The following is a 21,668-nucleotide window of genomic DNA, read 5'->3' on the forward strand; positions in this document are numbered from 1 at the left end:
GTATCTATGTAATGCGAAGTAGTATCAGGACTTCCCTGTTACATGAATAGAAAAGTAAGATATTTTAAATGTGGAACCAGCAAACGTTCACATTCAGAGAAATGTTGGTGCACTGAAACAAGGAACATAAAATCAGCATGCAGGAACAGTAACTAACAAGGAAGGAAAATGGTATGTGTTTTACTGCAAAGGAATTGGAGTACAATAAAACAATCTTGCTACAACTGAATGAAGCTTAGGCAAGACTACGCTAAGAATGTGTTCAATTTTGGTCTCCATGTTTAAGAATACACATGCATGAAGGCTTTACAACAACAGTTTATTAAATTGGTCCCTGGAATGAGGGAGTTGGCCATTGGTGAGAAACAGAATAAATTAGGTTCACATTCTCTGAAGTTTAGAAGATTGACAGATGGGCTTATTGAAACATTCAAGACTTTGAAGGGGGCTTGAAAGGACAGGTATTGACACATTCCCCTCAGCTGGGGAATCTAGAACAAGGATATAGTTTCAGCATAAGAAGCTGATTATTTAGGGCTGGGAGGAAGACACTTTTTTTCCAAAAAACTCAGTGGTGCAAGTCTTGGATGTCTATATCCTTGAGATTTACTGATGTACTATCTTCGAGTATGTTTAAGGTTTTGCTCGTCAAGAGTTTTGGTCCCTTAGGGGAATCAAGGGATACAGAGAACAGGCAGGGAAGTACAGCTGAAGCCCAAGGTTAGCCACAATCAGATTAAATCTGAAGTGTTCTCAGGGGACTGTGGTCTTCTCCTGCTCCTATTTCTTACATTCTTATTTTCAGTAGCAAAAAGTCAGATTTTAAGGAGGACTTTACAGGAAGTGTTCAAGTTGATGGAACAAATCCCAAATTTTAGGGCCTTGATATTTGACGTTAAGACGACCACTAGTGAGGCAAAGTAAATCAGAGATTCAGAAGGGGTCAAGGTTGGAGATTTGTAGGGCAAAAGGTCAAGTACAGAGTTAAGCACTGCTTCCATGGAGGGCAATTTGCCATGAAAGAAGATTTACAAGTTGACCATTGGCACCAGTCAGAAGCAGTCTGTTTGATGAAATGCCTCTGCTCAGATTAGTGCCTTATCACATCCTGTTGCTAAGCTGCCAAAATACAAGAGGAAAGTGTTGCTGCTGCATAGTTAAAATTGTACAAATACAAAAACTAACTTATTTATGAATCTGGAATGAGGCAATAGATTGATCAGTTATTCCACTGCGATACAAATATCAGAATAATGCCTCAAAAGGTACAGTGTCCAGCATTTCTTGACCCACTTCTGCACACATGATATGAAAGTGAGGAAACAAATTGAGAACAAGCACTAATTAAACTAGCTTCTGTAGCACAATTTTCACCAGATAAAAATACAACAATCTCAATGATCCTTACCTGTAAATTCTCACATGTGCTTTGGCTGTAAGTGATGCGCTGGATCTCAGTAGGGGAAACCAGATATAAAGCCTGTCCATTGTTGGTGAAGCAGAAAGTACGAGCTATTCGCATGTCTGTCAGTGGCAAATAATTGACATCTAGCAGTGGTCTAAGGCTTGGCAAGCTTAAAAACAAAATCAAAAGTAGGAAGGTTAAAATAATAAGGATAGAAGTAAAGTTTTGTGGATGGTTAAAATAAGGAAAAATGATGCAAGAATAAAAAAAAAAATCAGGTCAGGCATTATTAATGGACAGAAACAGTTAATATTTCAGGTCAATGACCTCTCAGACTTCTTGTTTTACCTATCACAGATTCACTGCCCAATATACATGCTCCCTGTATCTGCTTGCCAACACATTGTTCTATTGAACGTTTTACTACTCGTACTAAATTCACAATTCAATATCATCTGTACTGGATGGCATGTTCCTAACTTAGACACCCAGGATATACCAATTATAAAATGAATAACAGCTACACATGATTAACCATTCTTAAAATAAAGGACATTGTCAATCATCAGGCTTCAATTGATGTTACAGTGACAATCATTTAAATTACACAATTTCAAGCATGATGCTCAAGGCATTGAGTAAAAATAGCAGTAATGGAGTATTTATCATTTAAGAACACTGAGCTCAGTGGAACACCTCTCATTACAACAGAGCTGTTATTCAAATCACCATATTATTTCAATGGTCTACAGAAAGGCTTACATTTTTAAACTGCAATGAAGGTCATAATCGTTTTGAAAATTTAATCAGTATAAATCATTTGTGCATACAACACCTTTCACACTTTTGCTAGCTTTCTGAAAGAGCTATCCAATTTAACCCTGAACTGGTAGAAAATCAACACGAAATAATAATTACGTCCTCCATCCACAGGCGCAGCCTGGCCTGTGTATGTATCCGGCATTTGGGTTTTTTTTTACATAAATCGCATTTCATGGAAAAAAACAGCAATACCATCAGAACCATAACGTTGTTTAATGAAACACGAACCCAAATTTACATTATACCTTTTGTACCCTCAAGATATCCCAAAGCTCACCAGTTCTGCCACATGGCAGGACCCCTTAGTCCGCTAGACTTTTAAGTCATTCAGATAAAAGCAAAATACGGCAGAGGCTGAAAGTCTGAAATAAAAACTGAGTGCTGGAGAAACTTGGAGGTCTGGAAACATCTGTGGAGAGAAGCAGAGTTAATGTTTTTATTTTAGTATGACTTCTTCAGAACAGATAGGTGCTGGAAAATAGTTTTTTAAAAAATATTCTTTTGACAGAGGCAGAACAGCAGCAAGACTGTTGACTGCACTTAGTAGAGGGGTCAAATTGTTTCCTTTTCACATCTTAATTAATTTGTACCCATTTTACATCTCATTTTCCTTTCTCCACTATTAACAACCCTTTGTCTTTAACACATGGCATTGACACTCACCTGCCCTCCTGCTTCTCCACTGCCTCAGTCAAAATTATTAAAAAAAAGACCTATTTTCTAATATCTTTCAGTTCTGAAGAAGTCATATCAGTGTCAAAATATAAACTGTTCCTCTCTCCACAGATGCTGTTAGACCTGCTGAGCTTCTCCAGCAGTCTCTCTTTTTGTCTAAAGTCATCCCATGGTGAACAACCAGGCGGAGTACAGATAAATTCCAGACTCTACCAATCCTCCTATACAATCCCAACACAACCTACTACATTCAGAGATACCAAGAACTGCAGATGCTGGAATCAGAGTCAATACAGTATGGAGCTGGAAGAACACAGCAGGCCAGGCAGGATCAGAGGGGTAGGAAAGTCGATGAAGGGTGTAAACACAAAACATCAACTTTCCTGCTCCTCTGAAGCTGCTTGGGCTGCAGTGTTCCTCCACTTCCACACTATTGACAATCAAACTATACAAGAAACTAAGTTTATATACACCATTAATATTTTCTAATCCCAGATTTACTTTCTGCAGCTGTATCTCAAATATCTCCCTTGTAACGAATCTAACACTCTATCCTTGGCCACCTTTAATCTGATATATCCTAACCATAGCTGTGTTTCTGAAGAAGAGAGATACAAATTAAATTCACATGTCAAGGAACTTCCTTGAGGAATTTTACCATAAAATAACTTTAGATGATCGTACATCATTAGAATTTCAATAAATTTCTAGTAGTGTTGCTAAGTAAATTGAACAGAATGCAGAGTGTTATGGCAGATAACCAATGTACAAATAACCTATATTAACTTTTTTTTTTAATAGTTTATGGAATTCAAATAAATCTGTAGCTAAGATGTTAGTGCCAACACAGGCTTCATGGACCAACTGTGCTTATTCCATGCTATAATCTCTATAAATGCTCTCTTCTGTAAATATGAAGAGGGAAATGGAAACGTAGTTCTGATTAAAACTGTGACACTGGACCTGACTGCATGTGCATTCAGGGAAAAGAGGTCCGTATTTTTAAATACACTGTTTAGTCCTCGGGAAGCCTTAAATTGCTTCATGAATACAGCACTTTTGGAACGCATTTGCTTTGTAGGAAACTGGACTACCAATGTATGCAAAGTGCTACAAACAGCAATTTTTAAAAAAAATTGTGTGACTTAAGTGTCACTGACAAGGCCAGCATTTGATGCCTATTTCCAATTGCCATGGAGGCGGTGGTGGTTAGCTACATTTTTGAACTTTGACTCCATCCGTTGTAGGTACAAATACGCAATGCTGTTAAGTAGGAAGTCTCAGCAACAGTGAACGAATATAGGTATAGTTCCAAGTCAGGGTGGTCTTGAACTTGGAGGGAAAGTCAAAAGGTAGTCGTGTTCCTGTACCCTTGTCCTTTTAGGCAGAAGAGATTGCAGGTTTGGAGTGCACCTTGTGTGTGACGTGCACTCTAGCCATTGTGCACCAGCGGTGGAGGAAATAACAAAAGGAGCACGTAATAAATGGAGTACTGACCAAATGGGCTGCTTAGTTCTGTCGGGTGTCTAACTACTTTTATGTTCTTGGAATCACACTCAACTAAGCAAGTGGCAAGCAATCAACCAATGATATCAACAAACAAATAATCTGTGTTGGCAGCATTTGTTGGTCAACAAGCACACAAGACCACAGTTCATCCAAAAAAAAAAAAATCACATCTCCAGCAGCAAATCACTGATTACGTGCTTCAAGCCACAAATTGGCTGACTGGGAAGCGCGTGCACTACAACTCGGCTAAGGTGGAAGATGCTCAGAATTTATCCTATTCCCAAACCAGAAACAGAAGCCAATTATTTCCAACAAAATCTTGTTTAAATACAAATTTCTGATATCCTGTTAACTGAAGAAAAAGTCCTTAAAGTTTAGTTTGTGCATTGTAGACTCTATGTACCCTGATATAACCAGTTCATTCACGATCAAGCACAATGTGATTTACCTGAATGTCATGATATGTCCATTGGCACAGAAGCATGCAAGGCAGATGCTCCCATTCAGTCCCACAATATCAGCACGAAGGACAAATGACGTTTCAGTTATGTTGTGTTTATAAATACAGTTTTGGGAAGGTAATGAGATAACTTTTGCCTGTTTTTCTGAACATATCACTGCGTATTGAGTTTCATTTATCTCCTGAGAGGATGAGGGAGAGACAGATACTGGCCTCAGTTTTCTACATTTATCCTTGTCATCCTTCTCTTCTTGCACATTTGGTTCTCTCCAGGGTTCATGTGCTGGATTGATGAGGCTTCCGGTGGTGTCCAGAAACGCTATTCTCAAAATTGCACCTTTTAGTCTCAATATAGTTCCTGTAGGGTTGTATAACAATAAAGGACACAATTAAGTGTGAGGAGATAAAACAAGTATCTCAATTGGCAGCATGTGTGTTGGGGCTGAAACAATTCATTGTATTCATTTGTGACTTGGGTGATGGAATAGAAAGCCACATACTCAAATTTGCTGATGGCAGAAAGACAGTTGGCATCTTAAGCAGTGTTGATGGCACCTGCATTGATACATTGGATTGATGGGGTAAAATTTTCACAATTGGATGTCAATGGAGGTTATACACTTTGAACCTACGAAGTTCAGAAACTGGGAACTCATTAAAATGAAGAAACGCTACAACAGTGAAGATCCATACAGTTTTGGGGACTCAAAGATTGTGAGCCAGCACAGAAAATAAAAGAAAAATGCATTGCTGGCCTTTACACCTAGAGGACTAAAATACAGAGGCATGTTATAGTTACACAAAACATCAAATAGGCCATGCTGACATACCATGAGCAGTTTTGGACATCAATTTCCCTTTTAAAATCTAAGTGCTGTGCACGGCCATTGTTTTATAATTTTTTTTTGTTTAAATAAGTCATTCAACTTCATAGCTATATTCCAGTTTTTATGCACCACACAAGCTGCCAACCCATCCCCCTCCCATTTTACTTTACTTAATTTTCATAACTTGTATTTACGAAAAGGGCAGAATCTTAGAGGGGCCTGAGCTAGATTCTCGTGACACATGTGGCAGAATCAAATGAGTAGTTCAGATCTTGACATCAGGAGCACCTCAACATGTTTTACACACTTGCTGAATGGCAAGGCAAGTTAGTAATTAAAAGGGATTTTATCTTGTTGAATGCCTTTTCAACAGCATAGCTTGTCTTATTAATATTCAGCCTCCTACTTTACCAAATGCACAAATAAACCGAATGTTGAGAATTCCTGACATGCAAGTCAGAGGAGGGACCTGGTTGACTTAGCTCACTATTGGCACCAAAGGACTTCATGTTGGACACCAAAATCGCAGGGGAAACTCCACAGACACTGGCCACACACCTCATTCAAAGACATTGGCATCCACTATGAGCCAGCTTCCAAGAATCCTCATAACATGTATCCAAAACCTTCTGCACTTCATTCCTGCACCTCAGGCTGCAGTGGCAATTATCATTATAACGTTGCAGCAAGGACAATCTTTGCTCAGGATGTGTACTCAGCTCATGGAGTGTTCTAGGCTTTGCATTTGCTTTTAGAGCACTCAGTTACTTTGATCTTACCTGGATACTTATATCATCCCTGCCATGCATTACTTTAGCCTTTTCGTGCTATGCCCCTCAGCCAAAATTACTTTTAAGAAAATCACCAAAATTACAACATTATTTTGGTCTTGCTTTGCTGGTTAGCACAAACACAAAGCTACAAAGCTTGTCAGCAGCGCTCAGTTGAAGGAGATAGACTTTGTTCAGGCCTTCCTGGCTAACCAGCTATCACAAATAAGTCAATGCGAGCCTCTGAAAGCAGCCTATGGCCTTGATTAAAGTTAGTCATCCACTTAGGCAGTCAGAGTCAGGATGCAGTCCACTTAAGGTGTAAGGAGTGGAACAACAGGTAACCCACCATTTTTTTTGACTCCTTTTGTCTTATTGGAGGATGCTATCCGCTGGGAATGAGAGACAGAGGCAGGTACTCTGGTAATGCAAATGGGTGATACAGCTGTTACTTTTATTACAAGTGGGGGAGATGTCCTGAATGAGCGAGGACCGAGAGAGAGTGAGACCGAGAGAGAGTGAGACCGAGAGAGAGTGAGACCGAGAGAGAGTGAGACCGAGAGAGAGTGAGACCGAGAGAGAGTGAGACCGAGAGAGAGTGAGACCGAGAGAGAGTGAGACCGAGAGAGAGTGAGACCGAGAGAGAGTGAGACCGAGAGAGAGTGAGACCGAGAGAGAGTGAGACCGAGAGAGAGTGAGACCGAGAGAGAGTGAGACCGAGAGAGAGTGAGACCGAGAGAGAGTGAGACCGAGAGAGAGTGAGACCGAGAGAGAGTGAGACCGAGAGAGAGTGAGACCGAGAGAGAGTGAGACCGAGAGAGAGTGAGACCGAGAGAGAGTGAGACCGAGAGAGAGTGAGACCGAGAGAGAGTGAGACCGAGAGAGAGTGAGACCGAGAGAGAGTGAGACCGAGAGAGAGTGAGACCGAGAGAGAGTGAGACCGAGAGAGAGTGAGACCGAGAGAGAGTGAGACCGAGAGAGAGTGAGACCGAGAGAGAGTGAGACCGAGAGAGAGTGAGACCGAGAGAGAGTGAGACCGAGAGAGAGTGAGACCGAGAGAGAGTGAGACCGAGAGAGAGTGAGACCGAGAGAGAGTGAGACCGAGAGAGAGTGAGACCGAGAGAGAGTGAGACCGAGAGAGAGTGAGACCGAGAGAGAGTGAGACCGAGAGAGAGTGAGACCGAGAGAGAGTGAGACCGAGAGAGAGTGAGACCGAGAGAGAGTGAGACCGAGAGAGAGTGAGACCGAGAGAGAGTGAGACCGAGAGAGAGTGAGACCGAGAGAGTGAGACCGAGAGAGAGTGAGACCGAGAGAGAGTGAGACCGTGAGAGAGTGAGACCGTGAGAGAGTGAGACCGTGAGAGAGTGAGACCGTGAGAGAGTGAGACCGTGAGAGAGTGAGCAGAATGGAGAACAAGCAGGGCTCTTGGCGTTAGAGTTGAGGTGGGTCAGAGCAGCTGAGAAAGATATTACAAGCAAGAATGAGCACAAATCTTGGTGGATAACAGAGAAAATATGGTGGCATTTATACTGGAGACTGTTCATCCTACACTGTTGGGTATTCCTCCAAATGACTAAGCCACTCTCATTTGGGTTGGTAACCCTCTATCAGGCTGACATTGTCTTGGGACTTGTCTCCCACTGCTAATCCTGGGAGGAAAACGGGGCTATCTGCAGCACCCCAATTAGCAGGACCTTCAGGACCCTGAACGTGAAGCCATGCCCAGGGCAAAAGTCGGGAACCACGCACAGCAGTTCCAGCTTGACAGTGCTTCTCTGGCTGCACAAACGGCTTTTGAAGATGTCGTGGGCCAAGGACACGGGTCTGTTGGCATCTATCTGTTTAATGGCAAGTTGTTCTGGGAATGACACAGGGTAAGATGGGAACCGAATTGGACCCGAGACACTTTATGGAGTCTTGTTGGTAATTAACGAGGCATGTTTAATAAGATATGGCAAGAAATCCTGTTGGGCTTCAATGAAAATCCCTTCAAAAAAAAAATACTGGTGCAATTCACACTTAGCTAAAACAAAACATAATACTTCAACCCAAAGTCTTCAACACATCGAAATGTCCCAAGGTACTACATCAGAGCATTATGCTCTCCAATTCTTTTCTGTGATGTGTCCTAATACATGAAGAAAGACGACAACTGCACAAATGTGCTTACCACTGGGAGACACTATGACTGGCTGAGTAAGTCGCTGCTCTCCTCCAGGTGGCAGATTCAGTACTATGACCAGTACAGTGCCAAGTGTCGTCCCAACCCACAAACATGGTGATGTACATGTGTCTGCCTTTCGGGTGTAAGTCTCACAGAAATGAAGAGCTGTGATTGCCTCTCGGGACTCCTTGTCGATGCTGGTAACACTGGAACTCCGGGAACGGCTGAAAGAGTTGTCTTTCACATCTGTTGTTGAAACATGAGAAGTAAAAGCTTTCATTAAAAAACAGACCAAAGCACAAATCAAATAATTAGAAGCTTAAATTATTTGGGCATTATTAGTAGATTTAGAATTGGACATTTTATATTTCAAATAAATTTGTTCCCATTTAGTTGATGCGATGACATAGAAAGTTAATAGTCAGATCAGCTAATCCACATTTACTAGGAAAACTTGATGGCACCAAGCAAGGACCATTTAGTCATGAAGGGCTAAAGTTGTAGGGGTCTCACTGTCATTTCTCCTGACTTTCTTCACTCTATTTCACTTAAATTTGAAGACATTATATAGATTTTCTTCACAACTTTTGTAGCTTGTACAATTTGTTGACTTTGTCCAAACCAAGCAAAAAGACAGTATGCAATGCATTAAACTCTTAGTTCTAATGAAAGTAAGAGTTGTATCAATTCCTTTGGTGTATGGAGTTGGATCATTAAGATGTTAACTATTAGCTATTTCTACTCGTGAGAGATGACCTAGGGTAAGAGACTGTAGGAAATGTGCCCAAATTAGACCTAAGAAGGGCCTCAAAGGGTGCGGTATTTTTCCAACTGCAAGCAGATGCCCAACATCACTTGCTCTAAGTCGTATATGCCCACAGTTGCTTCATCCATATATGTTGGGACTGTTCATTACCATAATCAAATGGCAATAGTAGCTTTCATATTGGTAGCAAATAACACAAAGCTTTTCTCAAATAGAGACAAAGTATTTAGAATTAACTATATGCGTGCATGACCCAAAGGCACTGTTGTTTGCTCTTGCCCAACCATCTGAAATTTTGGTGGTTCTGCTATATCACATCGCCACCACTTCTCGTCTCATACTGACCAAACATCATCCCTTTCCTAGCTGGATGATTCCCAACACCCTGAGGTTTATGGCTACTGATCATCTTCAATTCAGACTGAAAAGCATAATTGTGCAAGTTAACTATAGAAGAAATAACGATGCAAACTGGTATTGTTAAATTGTTTGTGTTCTCCTTAGTTAAATATGGATTAGAGATCTGACTGTTTATTTAAAAAGATGCAAATATGTGGTATGTATGTTTCGAGTTACACACTGTAGAAGGGAAATCAACATATTTCATTTCCTAGGTGTTTGAGTACGTGATGCTACAATACATCCAAGCAACAAGAATTTACTGAGGCAACTTGATAATAAAATTGGAAAATTACTGGAGATTTTGCAGAAAGAATCAATTGGTGATAGAAAATTAGAATAAAGTGAGCATGCATGTTCATCAAAGATAGATTTAAAACCTCAATCCCATTAGCAAGTTTTTCCAGCAGAGCCTTACTAAAAAAATGTGCGCATAGAGAAGTCATATTCCAAATCTTTTTTTTAAGCTGCTTTGTTCCTTCAAACAGATGATTGAGGCGTTGGTCTCTGGTCTTTGACCTAAATGCAAGCTCTGTCATTGGCAGAGAGTGAAGAATGGACGTCAGTGCTATAAACTTTAAATGTTGAGCCACTCCCTGAACATGTAAAATAAATTTACATTTGGGTTGTAAATATTGCATTTTTTTCATGAAACTGTATGCAATGGTGAAAAAGGAATTATCAATACATCTACTGTTACATTGTATAACTACCTGAGATACATTGCAAATACACTATCATTTTTTTCTTCAGTAGATGATATTTTTAAGATTAACCACAGCAAATCTAGGGAGTTACGATGACAATCTAACTCTTGGAACAAAAAGTGACTTTGTTCTTTGGGTGATCTCACCTCAGACTGCAGACTGGTGCAAATCCAATTTTAGTTCCAAAAGACTACTTGCAAACTTTTTAAGTTTGAACTTTAATGTCATCAATTTTCATTCCCTGAAGGTTGGCATTCTAATCTGCCTTTCTTTTTCTATGGGGACAGCACAAAAGACCTCTATTAGAAAAATACAATGTATTTTTCATTCAGTACTACTTGAATATCATTTTCAAATTGACTTTCTTCACTTTCCTCTGCTAAACTCTTCAGCTCGAGATTCCAGCACATGACTGTTCAATTGTGTTGCCTGGGTCTTATCATTAACTGAGGACCTGTACTCAAATTCTTTATATTGTGGCTTAAAAATGATCAATTAATTGTCAATTAAAAAGAGATCAGTGTCAGAAACAACCTTCCTTAAAGTTTCCTTGTATTTTCTTTGCTGCCAGAGCATTAACAAAGCTTTGAAGTTACCAATTAACATATTAATGTCGACCCTTTAATCAGATATTGTTCCACAGTTGTGGAAGCAGCAAGGCCAAATTGCAGTAGAGATATACATTTGGATCCGAGAGTGTTGATACATTATGCATGCTATGGCTGCACTGCTCAATATCTAGCAGCACAATAAGCTAACTTGGTGGTAAACAAAAAATTTCCTTGTGATCTGAGCTGGATACTTGAGTCTCCAACACGTTTCAAGTGACGTTCCCCAATCTTTTCGAAAATCATACCAATAATACCTCATTCAAGTTGGAAAAACACATTTTTATTGAAATTATATTAAATAACAGATTTGCTACATTTCCCCATGTATACTTTGAATCAAAACATTTTGTAATTCTTCTCTTTGCATTCAACTCTTTTAATTCTGTTGAAAACTTGTCTAAAAATTTTTACCAGTCATGCCTCACTTAGTTTATGCAATCACTAGACCCTGGACATACTTTTATCTAAAAAGTATGTTGGACACATAGCCGATGTTCTGGCTTTCCCTTATACAAAGAATGGCCTCTCAATTTATAAAAACAACAATCCTGCAGGTTTAATAACATTTTTCTATCACAAAAGCAGTAAATGCTCTAGTTTCCTCTGCTCATAAGCACCACAGAGAAATCATGGAGAGAATTGTCAGTAACTCAACAATCTTAAATTAGGCATGGAATTTGATTGTCTCAGAGTTTCAGAATTATTGGTTCACCACAGTCACTTTGCAGTTATACCAAGGTGTTATATCATAGTATGGAAACTTGCATATTATGTTTTTAATAGACATTTGATAGTACAGAACTTGAGTCATTCTGAAAAAAGATACATTAATCAAAAGTTTTCATCTCAAACAGCACATTTGCAGGATCACAAATTCAAGGGAAACTGACATCTATACATAGTATAAAATATTGGGTTTCCCATTGAATTTATATTTTTATCTCAAAGCTACTTTAAAAGCTTTTGGGCTCCAGTAAATTAACACTAATTGGCTGACAACTCACAATCTAAAGTGATTCATTGAAATAAATGGAAACATAAGATGTAGAAACATTCGGTGAGGCAGCATCTGAATTGAAAAGAAGGATGGGGTTGTTTCCTCCCTATACAGATGTTGGTTCACCTAAGTATAATCAGCACTTTCTGTTCTCATATCTAGCATCTATACCCATTTGTTGTTTGTCCTCTGGAAATAAATGCTTTGCTTCAAATAGATAGGTCAGAGAGTTGTACAGCATGGAAGTAGATCTTTCAGTCCAATTCATCCACGCCAACCTATTAATCTAGTTCTATTGGCCAGCATTTGGCCCATATTCCTCTTAAACCCTTCCTATTCATATACCCATCCAGATGCCTTTTAAATGTACTTACTGTACCAATTCCACCACTTTCTCTGGCAGTTCATTCCACCCTCTGCATGAAGCAGCTGCCCGTAGGTTCCTTTTAAATCTTTCTCCTCTCACCTTAAACCTATACCCTCTAGTTTTGGACTCCCTCATTTTGGGGAAAAGATCTTCGCTATTCACCTTACCCATGCACCTCATGATTTTATAAACCACTGTATGGTCACCCCTTAGCCTCCAGTGCTCCAAGGAAACAGCCCCAGTCTATTCAGCCTCTCCCTATCGCTCAAACCTTGCAACCTTGACAACATCCTTGTAAATCTTTTCTGAATCCTCTTAAATTAACTATCTTGCCAGATAATGTGAATACATAATAAATTATGGCCATGTCCATAGCACAACCCCATCCATACCCTTCATCAACATGATAATATGGGAAATGAACAAGTTTACAGTTGAAGTCAGGGTGCTTCTGAACATTATTCAGCAGTTCATTTTCAATATTTTGCTCTGAACTGACTTACCTTTTCTCGACTCAATTTCCTACTTCCTGTGTTTCTACCTACTTGCAATGACCCCAAAATAATGCCTACAAATTTCTAATACCCAACTGGTAAAGCTGTTCCAACAGAGACCTCTAACCTGACAAAATAAAAATTGATTCCTATAGAGGTGAAGGTTACTACTTTTCTACAGAAGAACAAATTAAGCTGGACAATGACTAAATATGTCACAAAAGAGACAGCGAATCCTAGATGATACAAGTGATAACATTTAGCCATAGGGTATTTAGAATGCATTAGAAATGAAATGAAGAGGAAAGCTGAATGTTTGTGCATATGGCACACCAGAAGGCTGCTACAGTCATGTAAACACAGCAGTAATATAAAATTAAACTCTCCTTGTTCGTTATATGCATTGAGAAATAGGCTAGGCAAATCTGGGAGATTTGCTAAAGATTTATCAGGGAAATGGCTAATGTCCTCATAATATTATAAAGAGACATAAAAGATCATAAAAGGCAGCAGTGGAACTGAGAAGGAGACATGAACCAGAACCCCAGACACCAGAGGGGTAAAAGAGAATGAGAAGTGAGGAAGGATGAAGTCACGGATGGGTTTGAATACAAAGGATGGAAGTTTTAAATTCGAGACTACTTAACCAGATTCCAATGTACATTTGCAAAACCAGGGTGAAATGTGTAAAAGGCGTAGGACAGGGACAGAGTTTTAGAGGTGTTCTCAAGATACGGAAAGTAGAATATAGATGCTCAGCTGAAGAGATGCTGGGATAATTAAGTCTCAAAGTACCAAATATACAAATGTATCAGTGGCACATCATCCAAGGCAAGGTGGAATTGGACGAAGTTACTGTAGTGAAAATAAGCACATTCAGAGATGGTGCAGTTGCAGTCAGTACTTCTCTTGGGTTCAGCCTTAGGAAATGCCAGGAAGAGGGAGAGAGTTGCTGGCTAGGGAACAAATTTTGTAGTAGGGACTGAAAATAATGACTTCGGTCTTTTCACTACTTGTGTTATAGGAAGTTTCTAATCATATACCACTGAATAAGCAGCCAGACAATTTCAAGGTTGTAAAAGGGGTGACGATAAAAGGAAGAACAGTGCCAGCTTAGTGGATAGGAAAGTCATTTCTCCATATCCTCAAGGGTTCCATTCCTGAGAACCCCCAGGAAACAATGAAATTCGCAAGTGCAGAGCTCAGGTAAACGTTGGTTAAAAGTTACAGATAAGCGAGTTTTACTGATGATGTAGAATTTTGTGGTTACTTATTTTTGGCATGGATATGCAAATTCACAACTTGTGATTTTGCGGATACAGGTGGTTCACTATACATTCCTAAGTCAAGAAAAGTTGTGGATTCAATTTTGAAAACCATGAACACCAGAATCAGTGTAGTAATGAGGTGGTGTCATTTGAATGAACTATTAGACCAAGACCCCATATGTCCTCTCAATTGGGGTTTATTTTGAAGAAAAGCAGGAGTTTCTTCTGCGCCCAGAGTAATATCTACCTCTCAATGTGCCAGATCTTCTGACTCTGGAAGATCATTCTTGCTGAAGCAAAGGTTGAAGATTCATGTTGAGATCACCTGTGTCCCAAAGCAACTGTTTCCATAGGAATTGCCCAGAAAATGAAACTTCTGATAGGTAATTACCAGTAATCTGCAACTCAGTGATAGAGATGGAGACATCAGAGGGCTCTGACTTGCTTAACAATTATCCTTTAAAAGGTTATGGAGGTCAAAACCTGCTCTAACATCAGGGTAATTATTAAATTAGCCCTTCCCAACTCACTGTCTCAGCTCGTCTTCCCCATTCCAGAGCCCCATTTTCTCAACCTATCCAAAATGCACACTGCCTCCTTAACCACCCTCATAACCCACAACTCCACTCCTTCACTGCAATTAATAAAAGCAATGTTAAATTGTTTAAAAGAAAGTGAAAAAAATTAATCTTTAAAAATATTCACAATAGTTTCATGACAATTAATCTGAAATTGAAATCAATGTGTGCATTGCTGCCCTGAAAAGTAGCACCTTGGTCCTCTGATATCACAAGTGGGTGTGATCTCACTTCCCTGTGTCAAAGACAAGATAGCAGGCTGTGATGGAGATGCCTGATACCTGTGCAGATCTGTTTGAACAGTAATCAGAAGTCATGGGCCAATATGTTTAAAACAGATGAATCTGTTGATATCTCTTTAGTTTCTATGGGATGTGGTGTACAGAAGTGTCGCCCCATCTCCTGACAAAATAAAAAAACACTAAATTTCTAAACTATTTGCAGGTAAAGCACTTTGTAGTATCGAGACACCATGGGACAGTTTTATTAATGAATGGTAAATATTGTAAGCTTGCTACTGAGCTCCTTCCTTTAATATGGTAAAGCAAGAGCTCTACACTTCTGGCAGGAGATTCAAATTACAGATCCTACAGAAAAGGGGAGTGTACCTTTAATGCAACAATGCCCTCATAGATCAGGTCATTCATTGAAAGGCGAACTATGTTGCCTTTGTCGGAGCAATCGCTGCCAAATTGCATTGTTTAAATGTCCAATAGAACATATTATTTCAAAGGAGCTGTCAAAATAACTAAGTGTTCAAGTTGTCAGGTGGGCTGGCTGCCAAGCAAGCGACTGAGTGTTGAGGGTAAGTCAGTTCTGGCAGGCAGAGGTGGTGGTGCTGGGTCCTGGTAAGTGTGGTTTATCAGATATGGTGACAGGGAAGATGGGGTATATTGGGTTCCAGGGGGCTTTGGGTCCCAAGGAAGAGGGGTGTGTGTTGACTCCAGTGCTGGGGTTGTGGGGACAAGAGACATTGCATCATGATCTGGCGCAGAAGGGCAGAACGTAAGGGATCTGAATGGAGGTGCAAGTTGAGCCGGAAGACGAAGAAGAATAATAATGTTTCCTGGATAGCTATTAACTGTAGCAGAACGTTTCAATTTCAGATTTAAATAGGTACTTTCAGAGAGAGCTCCAGGGACAAGGGAATTGTCAGTTTAAAAACTTAAAGCAATTTCCTCAAAGCCTCCTGACACACAATGCTCAAGTATGCTGGAGAAAGAATTATCCAGCCATTGGAAGACTGGGGCTATGAAATATACAGGAGTGAGAAATGGGAGGTAGCCAAAATCGTCTATGGGTAGGACCACAAATTGGGCAGGTGAATCTAACAGGTCAATAGAAGGGTTAAATTAACTCCTAGCAATAGGTGAAAATGGATGATGCAGATTCATCGTCACCCATGAAACAGCTTGGTGCTGTGGTCCCCATTTGGCCAGGTATACGCATGGGACAGCCTTCTTGTGAAGGCAAAGCAGAATATTTTGCTTTTAAATGAAGGTGGAGCTTTCAGGCTTGCTATATTCCACTGCCTTCATTAGAATAAAGGTAAACTGTAAAAACATCAATTAAAGTCAAATTGTGATACACACACTGTTTTCTCAGCTATGCCCCCTCTTTATAACTTAGTGGCCCAGGTTTTGAATGTGCAGTTCAGATACTGATATGGTAACAATATAACTATTGAGAAGTGCAGATTTTGGGCAGGGATGAGCTCTAGATAACCAAGGTGTCAGGTGACACCAGAAGACTACATTGAACTCCTTAAAAAGCTTCATGCTTAATCAATGGTCTGCAGTTGCTGTTAAATAGGTTTGATCAGGAGGAGAAATATAGCAGCTGCTGTAGTATTCCATAAAAATTTTATAACACATAACAGGCTGTGAATAAATAAATCTGACAATATATGGGAGGAAATTACTGATCAGCAGCAATAACACAGGCCTCTGATGGAGAAAGAAACATTCAACATCCAGGGCTATGAACTTGGAATGGAAAAATGGCCAAATCTATGAATTAAATCTGTTGCTTGAAATGATTATAGATGTGTGTCTTGGAAGTGTATGGCAAAATATAGTTGAGTATGACATAGTCAAGGGGCGGTCAAGCCCGAGAAACCTGTGAGAATTCTCTGAAGGAATAACAAGCAAGTTAGATAAAGAACAGCTAGTGAACATGATCTATTTGGAATTCCAGAAGGCCTTTAACAAGGTGCTGCACAGGAGGCTGAGATAAGAACCCATAGAGGAAAGGTACTGACAAAGATAGATGATTGGCTGGCTTGGGGAAGGCAGAGAATGTGGATACAGGGGTCTTTTTCAGGACGGCAACTGGTGACCAGTGGAGTTCTGCAGGGGTCCTTGTTGGCCCAAAGGAACTGAGGACATTGTTGCTAAGTTTGCAGATGAGACTAAGACAGATGGAGGGACAGGTAATGTTGAAGAAGCAGGGAGGCTGCAGAAGGACTAGAGAGAGGTAGGAGAGTGGATAAAGAGGTGGAAGATGGAGTACAATGCGGCAAGTGTTAAGTTATGAACTTCGGGACGAAGAATAGAGGTGTAGACTATTTTCTAAACAGGGAAAGACATCAGAAATCTGAAACCCAAAGAGGCTTACGTGTCCCAGTTCAGGATTCTCTTAAGATAAACAAGCAAGTTTAGTTGGCAGTCAGGAAGGCTTTTGAACAGAGATGAGGAAGCATTTCAGCCAGAAGGTGGTGAATCTGTGAAAGTCATTGCTGCAGAAGGCTGTAGAGGACAAGTCATTGAATGTATTTAAGACAGCGATAGATAGGTTCTTGACTGGTAAGGAAATCAAGTGTTATGGAGGGAAGGCAGGAGAAAGGAATTGAGAAACATATCAGCTATGATTGAATGGTGGAGTAGACATGATGGGCCAAATGGCCTAATTCTGCTCCTATGTCTTACAGTTTTATCATTTGCAATGGTTAAGAAATTAGAACAATAGTCTGGCATTCTGGATTACTAGTCACCATTGCGCCATCACTTACCCCTAAAGCAGGTAGTAGCAGACCCTATACACATGTACGAACATATGAATTAGGAGGAAGAAAAGACCACTGTGGCTCTTATGCCTGCTCAACCATTATGATGACAATGGCCAAACTGATTACTCTTCATCTTCAATAAACTTTTAACCCTTTGCTCATCAAGATTATGTCTACCCCTGCCCTAAAGACATGCAAAAGCTCCCCATCCACACCTTTATGAGGAGGTGGTTCTGAAGAGTCAACTCGAAAAAAAAATCTCATCCATCTTAAATGAGCTACCCCTTATTTTTAAATGATAACCCATAAGGGAAATATCCTTTCAGCATCCACTCTGTCAACATGCCTCAAGGTCTTGTATGTTTCAAACAGGTCTTCACTTACTGTTCTATTCTCCAATGGATACAAGCCAAGCCTGACCTTTCCAATCTTGCCTCATAAGCCATCAACCAGTCCAGTCATTAGTCTAGTTAACATTCTCCAAACTGCATCCAACACATTTACATCCTTCCTTAAATAAGGAAACTAATGCTGCACACCGTTCTCTCAATGTGGTCCACCAATCCCCCTGTATAAATGAAGCATAACCCCTCTTTTTATGCATGGTTTCCCCTTACATAAACAATAACTTTCTATTGTCTCTCCTAATTACATACTGTACCTGCAGACTAACCCTTTGAAATTCACGAGGACCCCCAGATTGCTGAGCTCTGCAATCTTTCAACATTTTGATATGCTTCCTTGTTATTTCTCCACCAAAGTAGACATTTCACATTTGCCCATAGTATATGCCATTTGCCGGATCATAGATCATTCTCACTTAATGTATCTAAATCCTTTTGTAATCTCATATCCTCTTCTTTACGAACTCCTAAAGACCATATTGTGAAGATATCCCCACATGGCTATTAAGTAGTGGATTCCAAAATTTTGATCCAGTAACAGTTGAAGATCAATGATATTTATCCATAGTGGGTGACAAGGACATCTTGGAGGGGAATTCAGAGGTGAAGAAGTTTCCATGTAACTGTTGCTCTCCTCTTTCTGGGCAGTGGAAATCCGGAGATTTGTGAAGTAGTGCCAACATTGTCTGCTTGCTTCAGGTCATTCTGATGTTTATAGCTAAACAAAAATATTGACTTCCCATTTTTGGGCTCACTGCAGCATACTGGGAGTCTGCTCTCTTGCTCAATCTCACTCTTGAGAAAGTACAAAGGTTGGTGCTTATGGACAGATCAGCGAACAGAATTTAACATTCTACAATAAGAGCAGTACCACCAAAACAAGTTTCATTCAAACTTCAAGTACAATCAACTTAGGCTGGCAGATCAACATGTACCACTAATTTCTGATTTTCAGTTACACACAAACACAAACAGACAAAGAACACTTCAACAGCAGTTGGCACGTCAGTGTTCACACTTACCCAAGTCAGGCTTCAGTTCAGTTGGCAAGCTTAGTTTCCTTGACATCTTCGCTGAAAAAAACCCACAGAAAGTTAGGTTGAGGCAACTTGATATATACTAGCACTGATGTGTGAAGTCATAAACCAACAAATTCCCGAAGAGTCAAGACCTCTTAATTCGTATGACAGGGTTAACACAAGCCAGGATTCAAAAAAGGAGTTTTTGCACACCTTTTCTGAACAACCCTTTCTTTTCCTTTCAGGCATTAAGATAGATACTCATACCCCTATGCAACCTTTCTCTGTGCCCCTTCCCTCTGACTCCATCGCCTCTACTAACCCCACGTCCAGTTGTGTACTTACATCCCTGCTGATCTTCTGTTCTGATGCTGAATGTTCTGTACTCAGCAAAAGTCTCATTTTATCCCTTTGCACTCCCACCAGGATGTTGAACTTTTGTCCCATCACCTTCACACTCATTTTTTTGGATAAGAATCCACTCCCCGTTCCACTGATCCCTTCATCTGCCTCCAAAAAAAAACTTTCCCTCCACCTGGACCCCTCCCCCTGGCCTGTTATCTCCAGTCAATCTGCTCATCAAGAAATGTTAACATGGCATAGGTTGGAATGGATAAGGGAGCAGAGAAATTGTGACAACCAAACTCCCTCTGAACTGAGTACACGCCATACACTCAGATCCAAACTTGACTTTGTAATCAAGCCTGCTGCTGATGATGGTGGTGCTGCTATTATCTGGTATACTGACCTTAACATTGCGGAGGCTGAGCGTCAGCTCTCAGATATATCTTCCACCTCCACTGCCATCCTCCCCAGCCCCCCAGGACCACAACGTCATCATGAAATATTATGCTATTGTGTCCACACGTGTAACTAACCTCATTTCATCTGGTGATTTAGGCCCACCTGCCTCAAAGCTCTCAATCCGCCAACCCCACACTGCTCACTTCTATCTCCTTCCCAAAATCCAAAAAAGGGACTGCCAGGCAGAATAATTGTTTCTGCCTGCCCCTGCCTCAGATAACTCAGATTTTCCTACCACGAGTCTATTTTTCTCCCAGTTGTCCAGTCTTTTCCCACTTGTATCCGGGATACTCCTGGCACTTAAGTTAGTTTCAGAATTTCCAGTTTACAGGATCCAGTTGTCTCCTTTTCACCACGGACACACAAAGCCTTAAAATCCATTCCCCACCAGAATTAGCTCAGGCTGTTCACTTGTTCCTGATTTTAAAAAAAAGGGCTTGAACTGTTCCCACACTCCAGTACCCTACTCTGCCTGGCCAATTTCATCCTCACTTTGAATAACTGCTCCTTTAACTCCTCCAACTGTCTGCAGGTCAAACGAGTGGCAGTGGATACCCAGATGGGCCCCAGTCGTGCCAGTATCTTTGTGGGGTACATGGTGCATTCCTTGTTCCAATCCTACTGGCCCCAACCCATAACACTTTCTCTAGTTACCAATTAGATCATCAGTGCTGCTTCCCTCTCACATCTGGAATTGAGAAAGTTTGATTTCGCTTCCAATTTCCTGCTCTCACCTTCACACCGTCCATCTGACTCCTCCTTTCCCTTCTTGATATCTATTTGCAGCTCTGGGGTAGGTTGGCCACCAATATCCACTTCAAGTCCAACAACTCCCATAGTCACCTTGACCATACATCCTCAAACCCCAAGTCCTGTAAAGATTCTATTCCATTCTCTCAGGTCCTCTGTCTCTGCCGTATCTGTTCTGGTGATACCACCTTGGATTCCGAAATGCCCTCCTCCTTCCTCAACTGAAGATTCTCTACTAACCTGGTTGACAGGGCCCTCAGCCGTGTCAGACTCATCTTCCACATTTCTACCCTCACTCATCTTCCCTCCCACTACAGCAATAGGGCCCCCTTCATCCTCATCTACCATTCCACCAGCATCCACACACAAAGGATCACCAGCAGCCATTTCCACTGCCTCCAGGGGATGCCACAACCAGACATAATTTCCTCTCCCTCAGCAATCTTCTGCAGTGACTACTCCCTCTTGGATACCTTCGTCTACTCCTCCCCGACTCCCAACACCTTCATATGCTGCACGGCATCTTCCCTTGCAATCGCACAAGGTGCAAAATCTGCCCACTTACTTCCTCCCTCGTTATCCACAGTCTCAGACACACGTTCCAGGCGAAGCAGTGATTTCCCCACACTTCACTCAATATAATCTACGGTATTCACTGTTCACAATGTGGTCTCCTCTGCACTGAGGAGATGACGTGCAGCTGGGTGACTGCTTCACAAACAATGTTCTGTCTGCAAAAATGACCCTGAGCCTCCGGTTGCCTGCCACATCAACACACCATGTTCCCTGGCCAACATCTGTGACAGGCTTGTCTCAGTACTCCAATGAAGTTCAATGCAAGATGGAGAGGAGCTTCTCATTTTCT

The 21,668-nt window shown here is 40.8% G+C and overlaps 1 protein-coding gene across 6 annotated transcripts in view; it reads right to left on the reverse strand.

The window, feature by feature from the left end:
• Positions 1-21,668, reverse strand: part of stxbp5a (syntaxin binding protein 5a (tomosyn)) — a 201,625-nt gene that overhangs the window by 18,422 nt on the left and 161,535 nt on the right. For 3 of the 6 annotated variants that reach the window (XM_048535787.2, XM_048535786.2, XM_048535785.2), the window contains 5 exons: positions 19,253-19,303; positions 10,216-10,329; positions 8,639-8,878; positions 4,860-5,229; positions 1,409-1,574 (listed from right to left, as the gene is read on the reverse strand). In XM_048535787.2, the coding sequence (XP_048391744.1) occupies positions 1,409-1,574; positions 4,860-5,229; positions 8,639-8,878; positions 10,216-10,329; positions 19,253-19,303 (941 nt within the window). The remainder of the gene's footprint in view (positions 1-1,408; positions 1,575-4,859; positions 5,230-8,638; positions 8,879-10,215; positions 10,330-19,252; positions 19,304-21,668) is intronic. The other 3 variants (XM_048535790.2, XM_048535789.2, XM_048535788.2) reach the window with 1 other exon arrangement.

This window comes from Stegostoma tigrinum, chromosome 9 (genome assembly GCF_030684315.1).
Source record: "Stegostoma tigrinum isolate sSteTig4 chromosome 9, sSteTig4.hap1, whole genome shotgun sequence".
NCBI classification, from domain to species: Eukaryota; Metazoa; Chordata; class Chondrichthyes; order Orectolobiformes; family Stegostomatidae; genus Stegostoma; species Stegostoma tigrinum.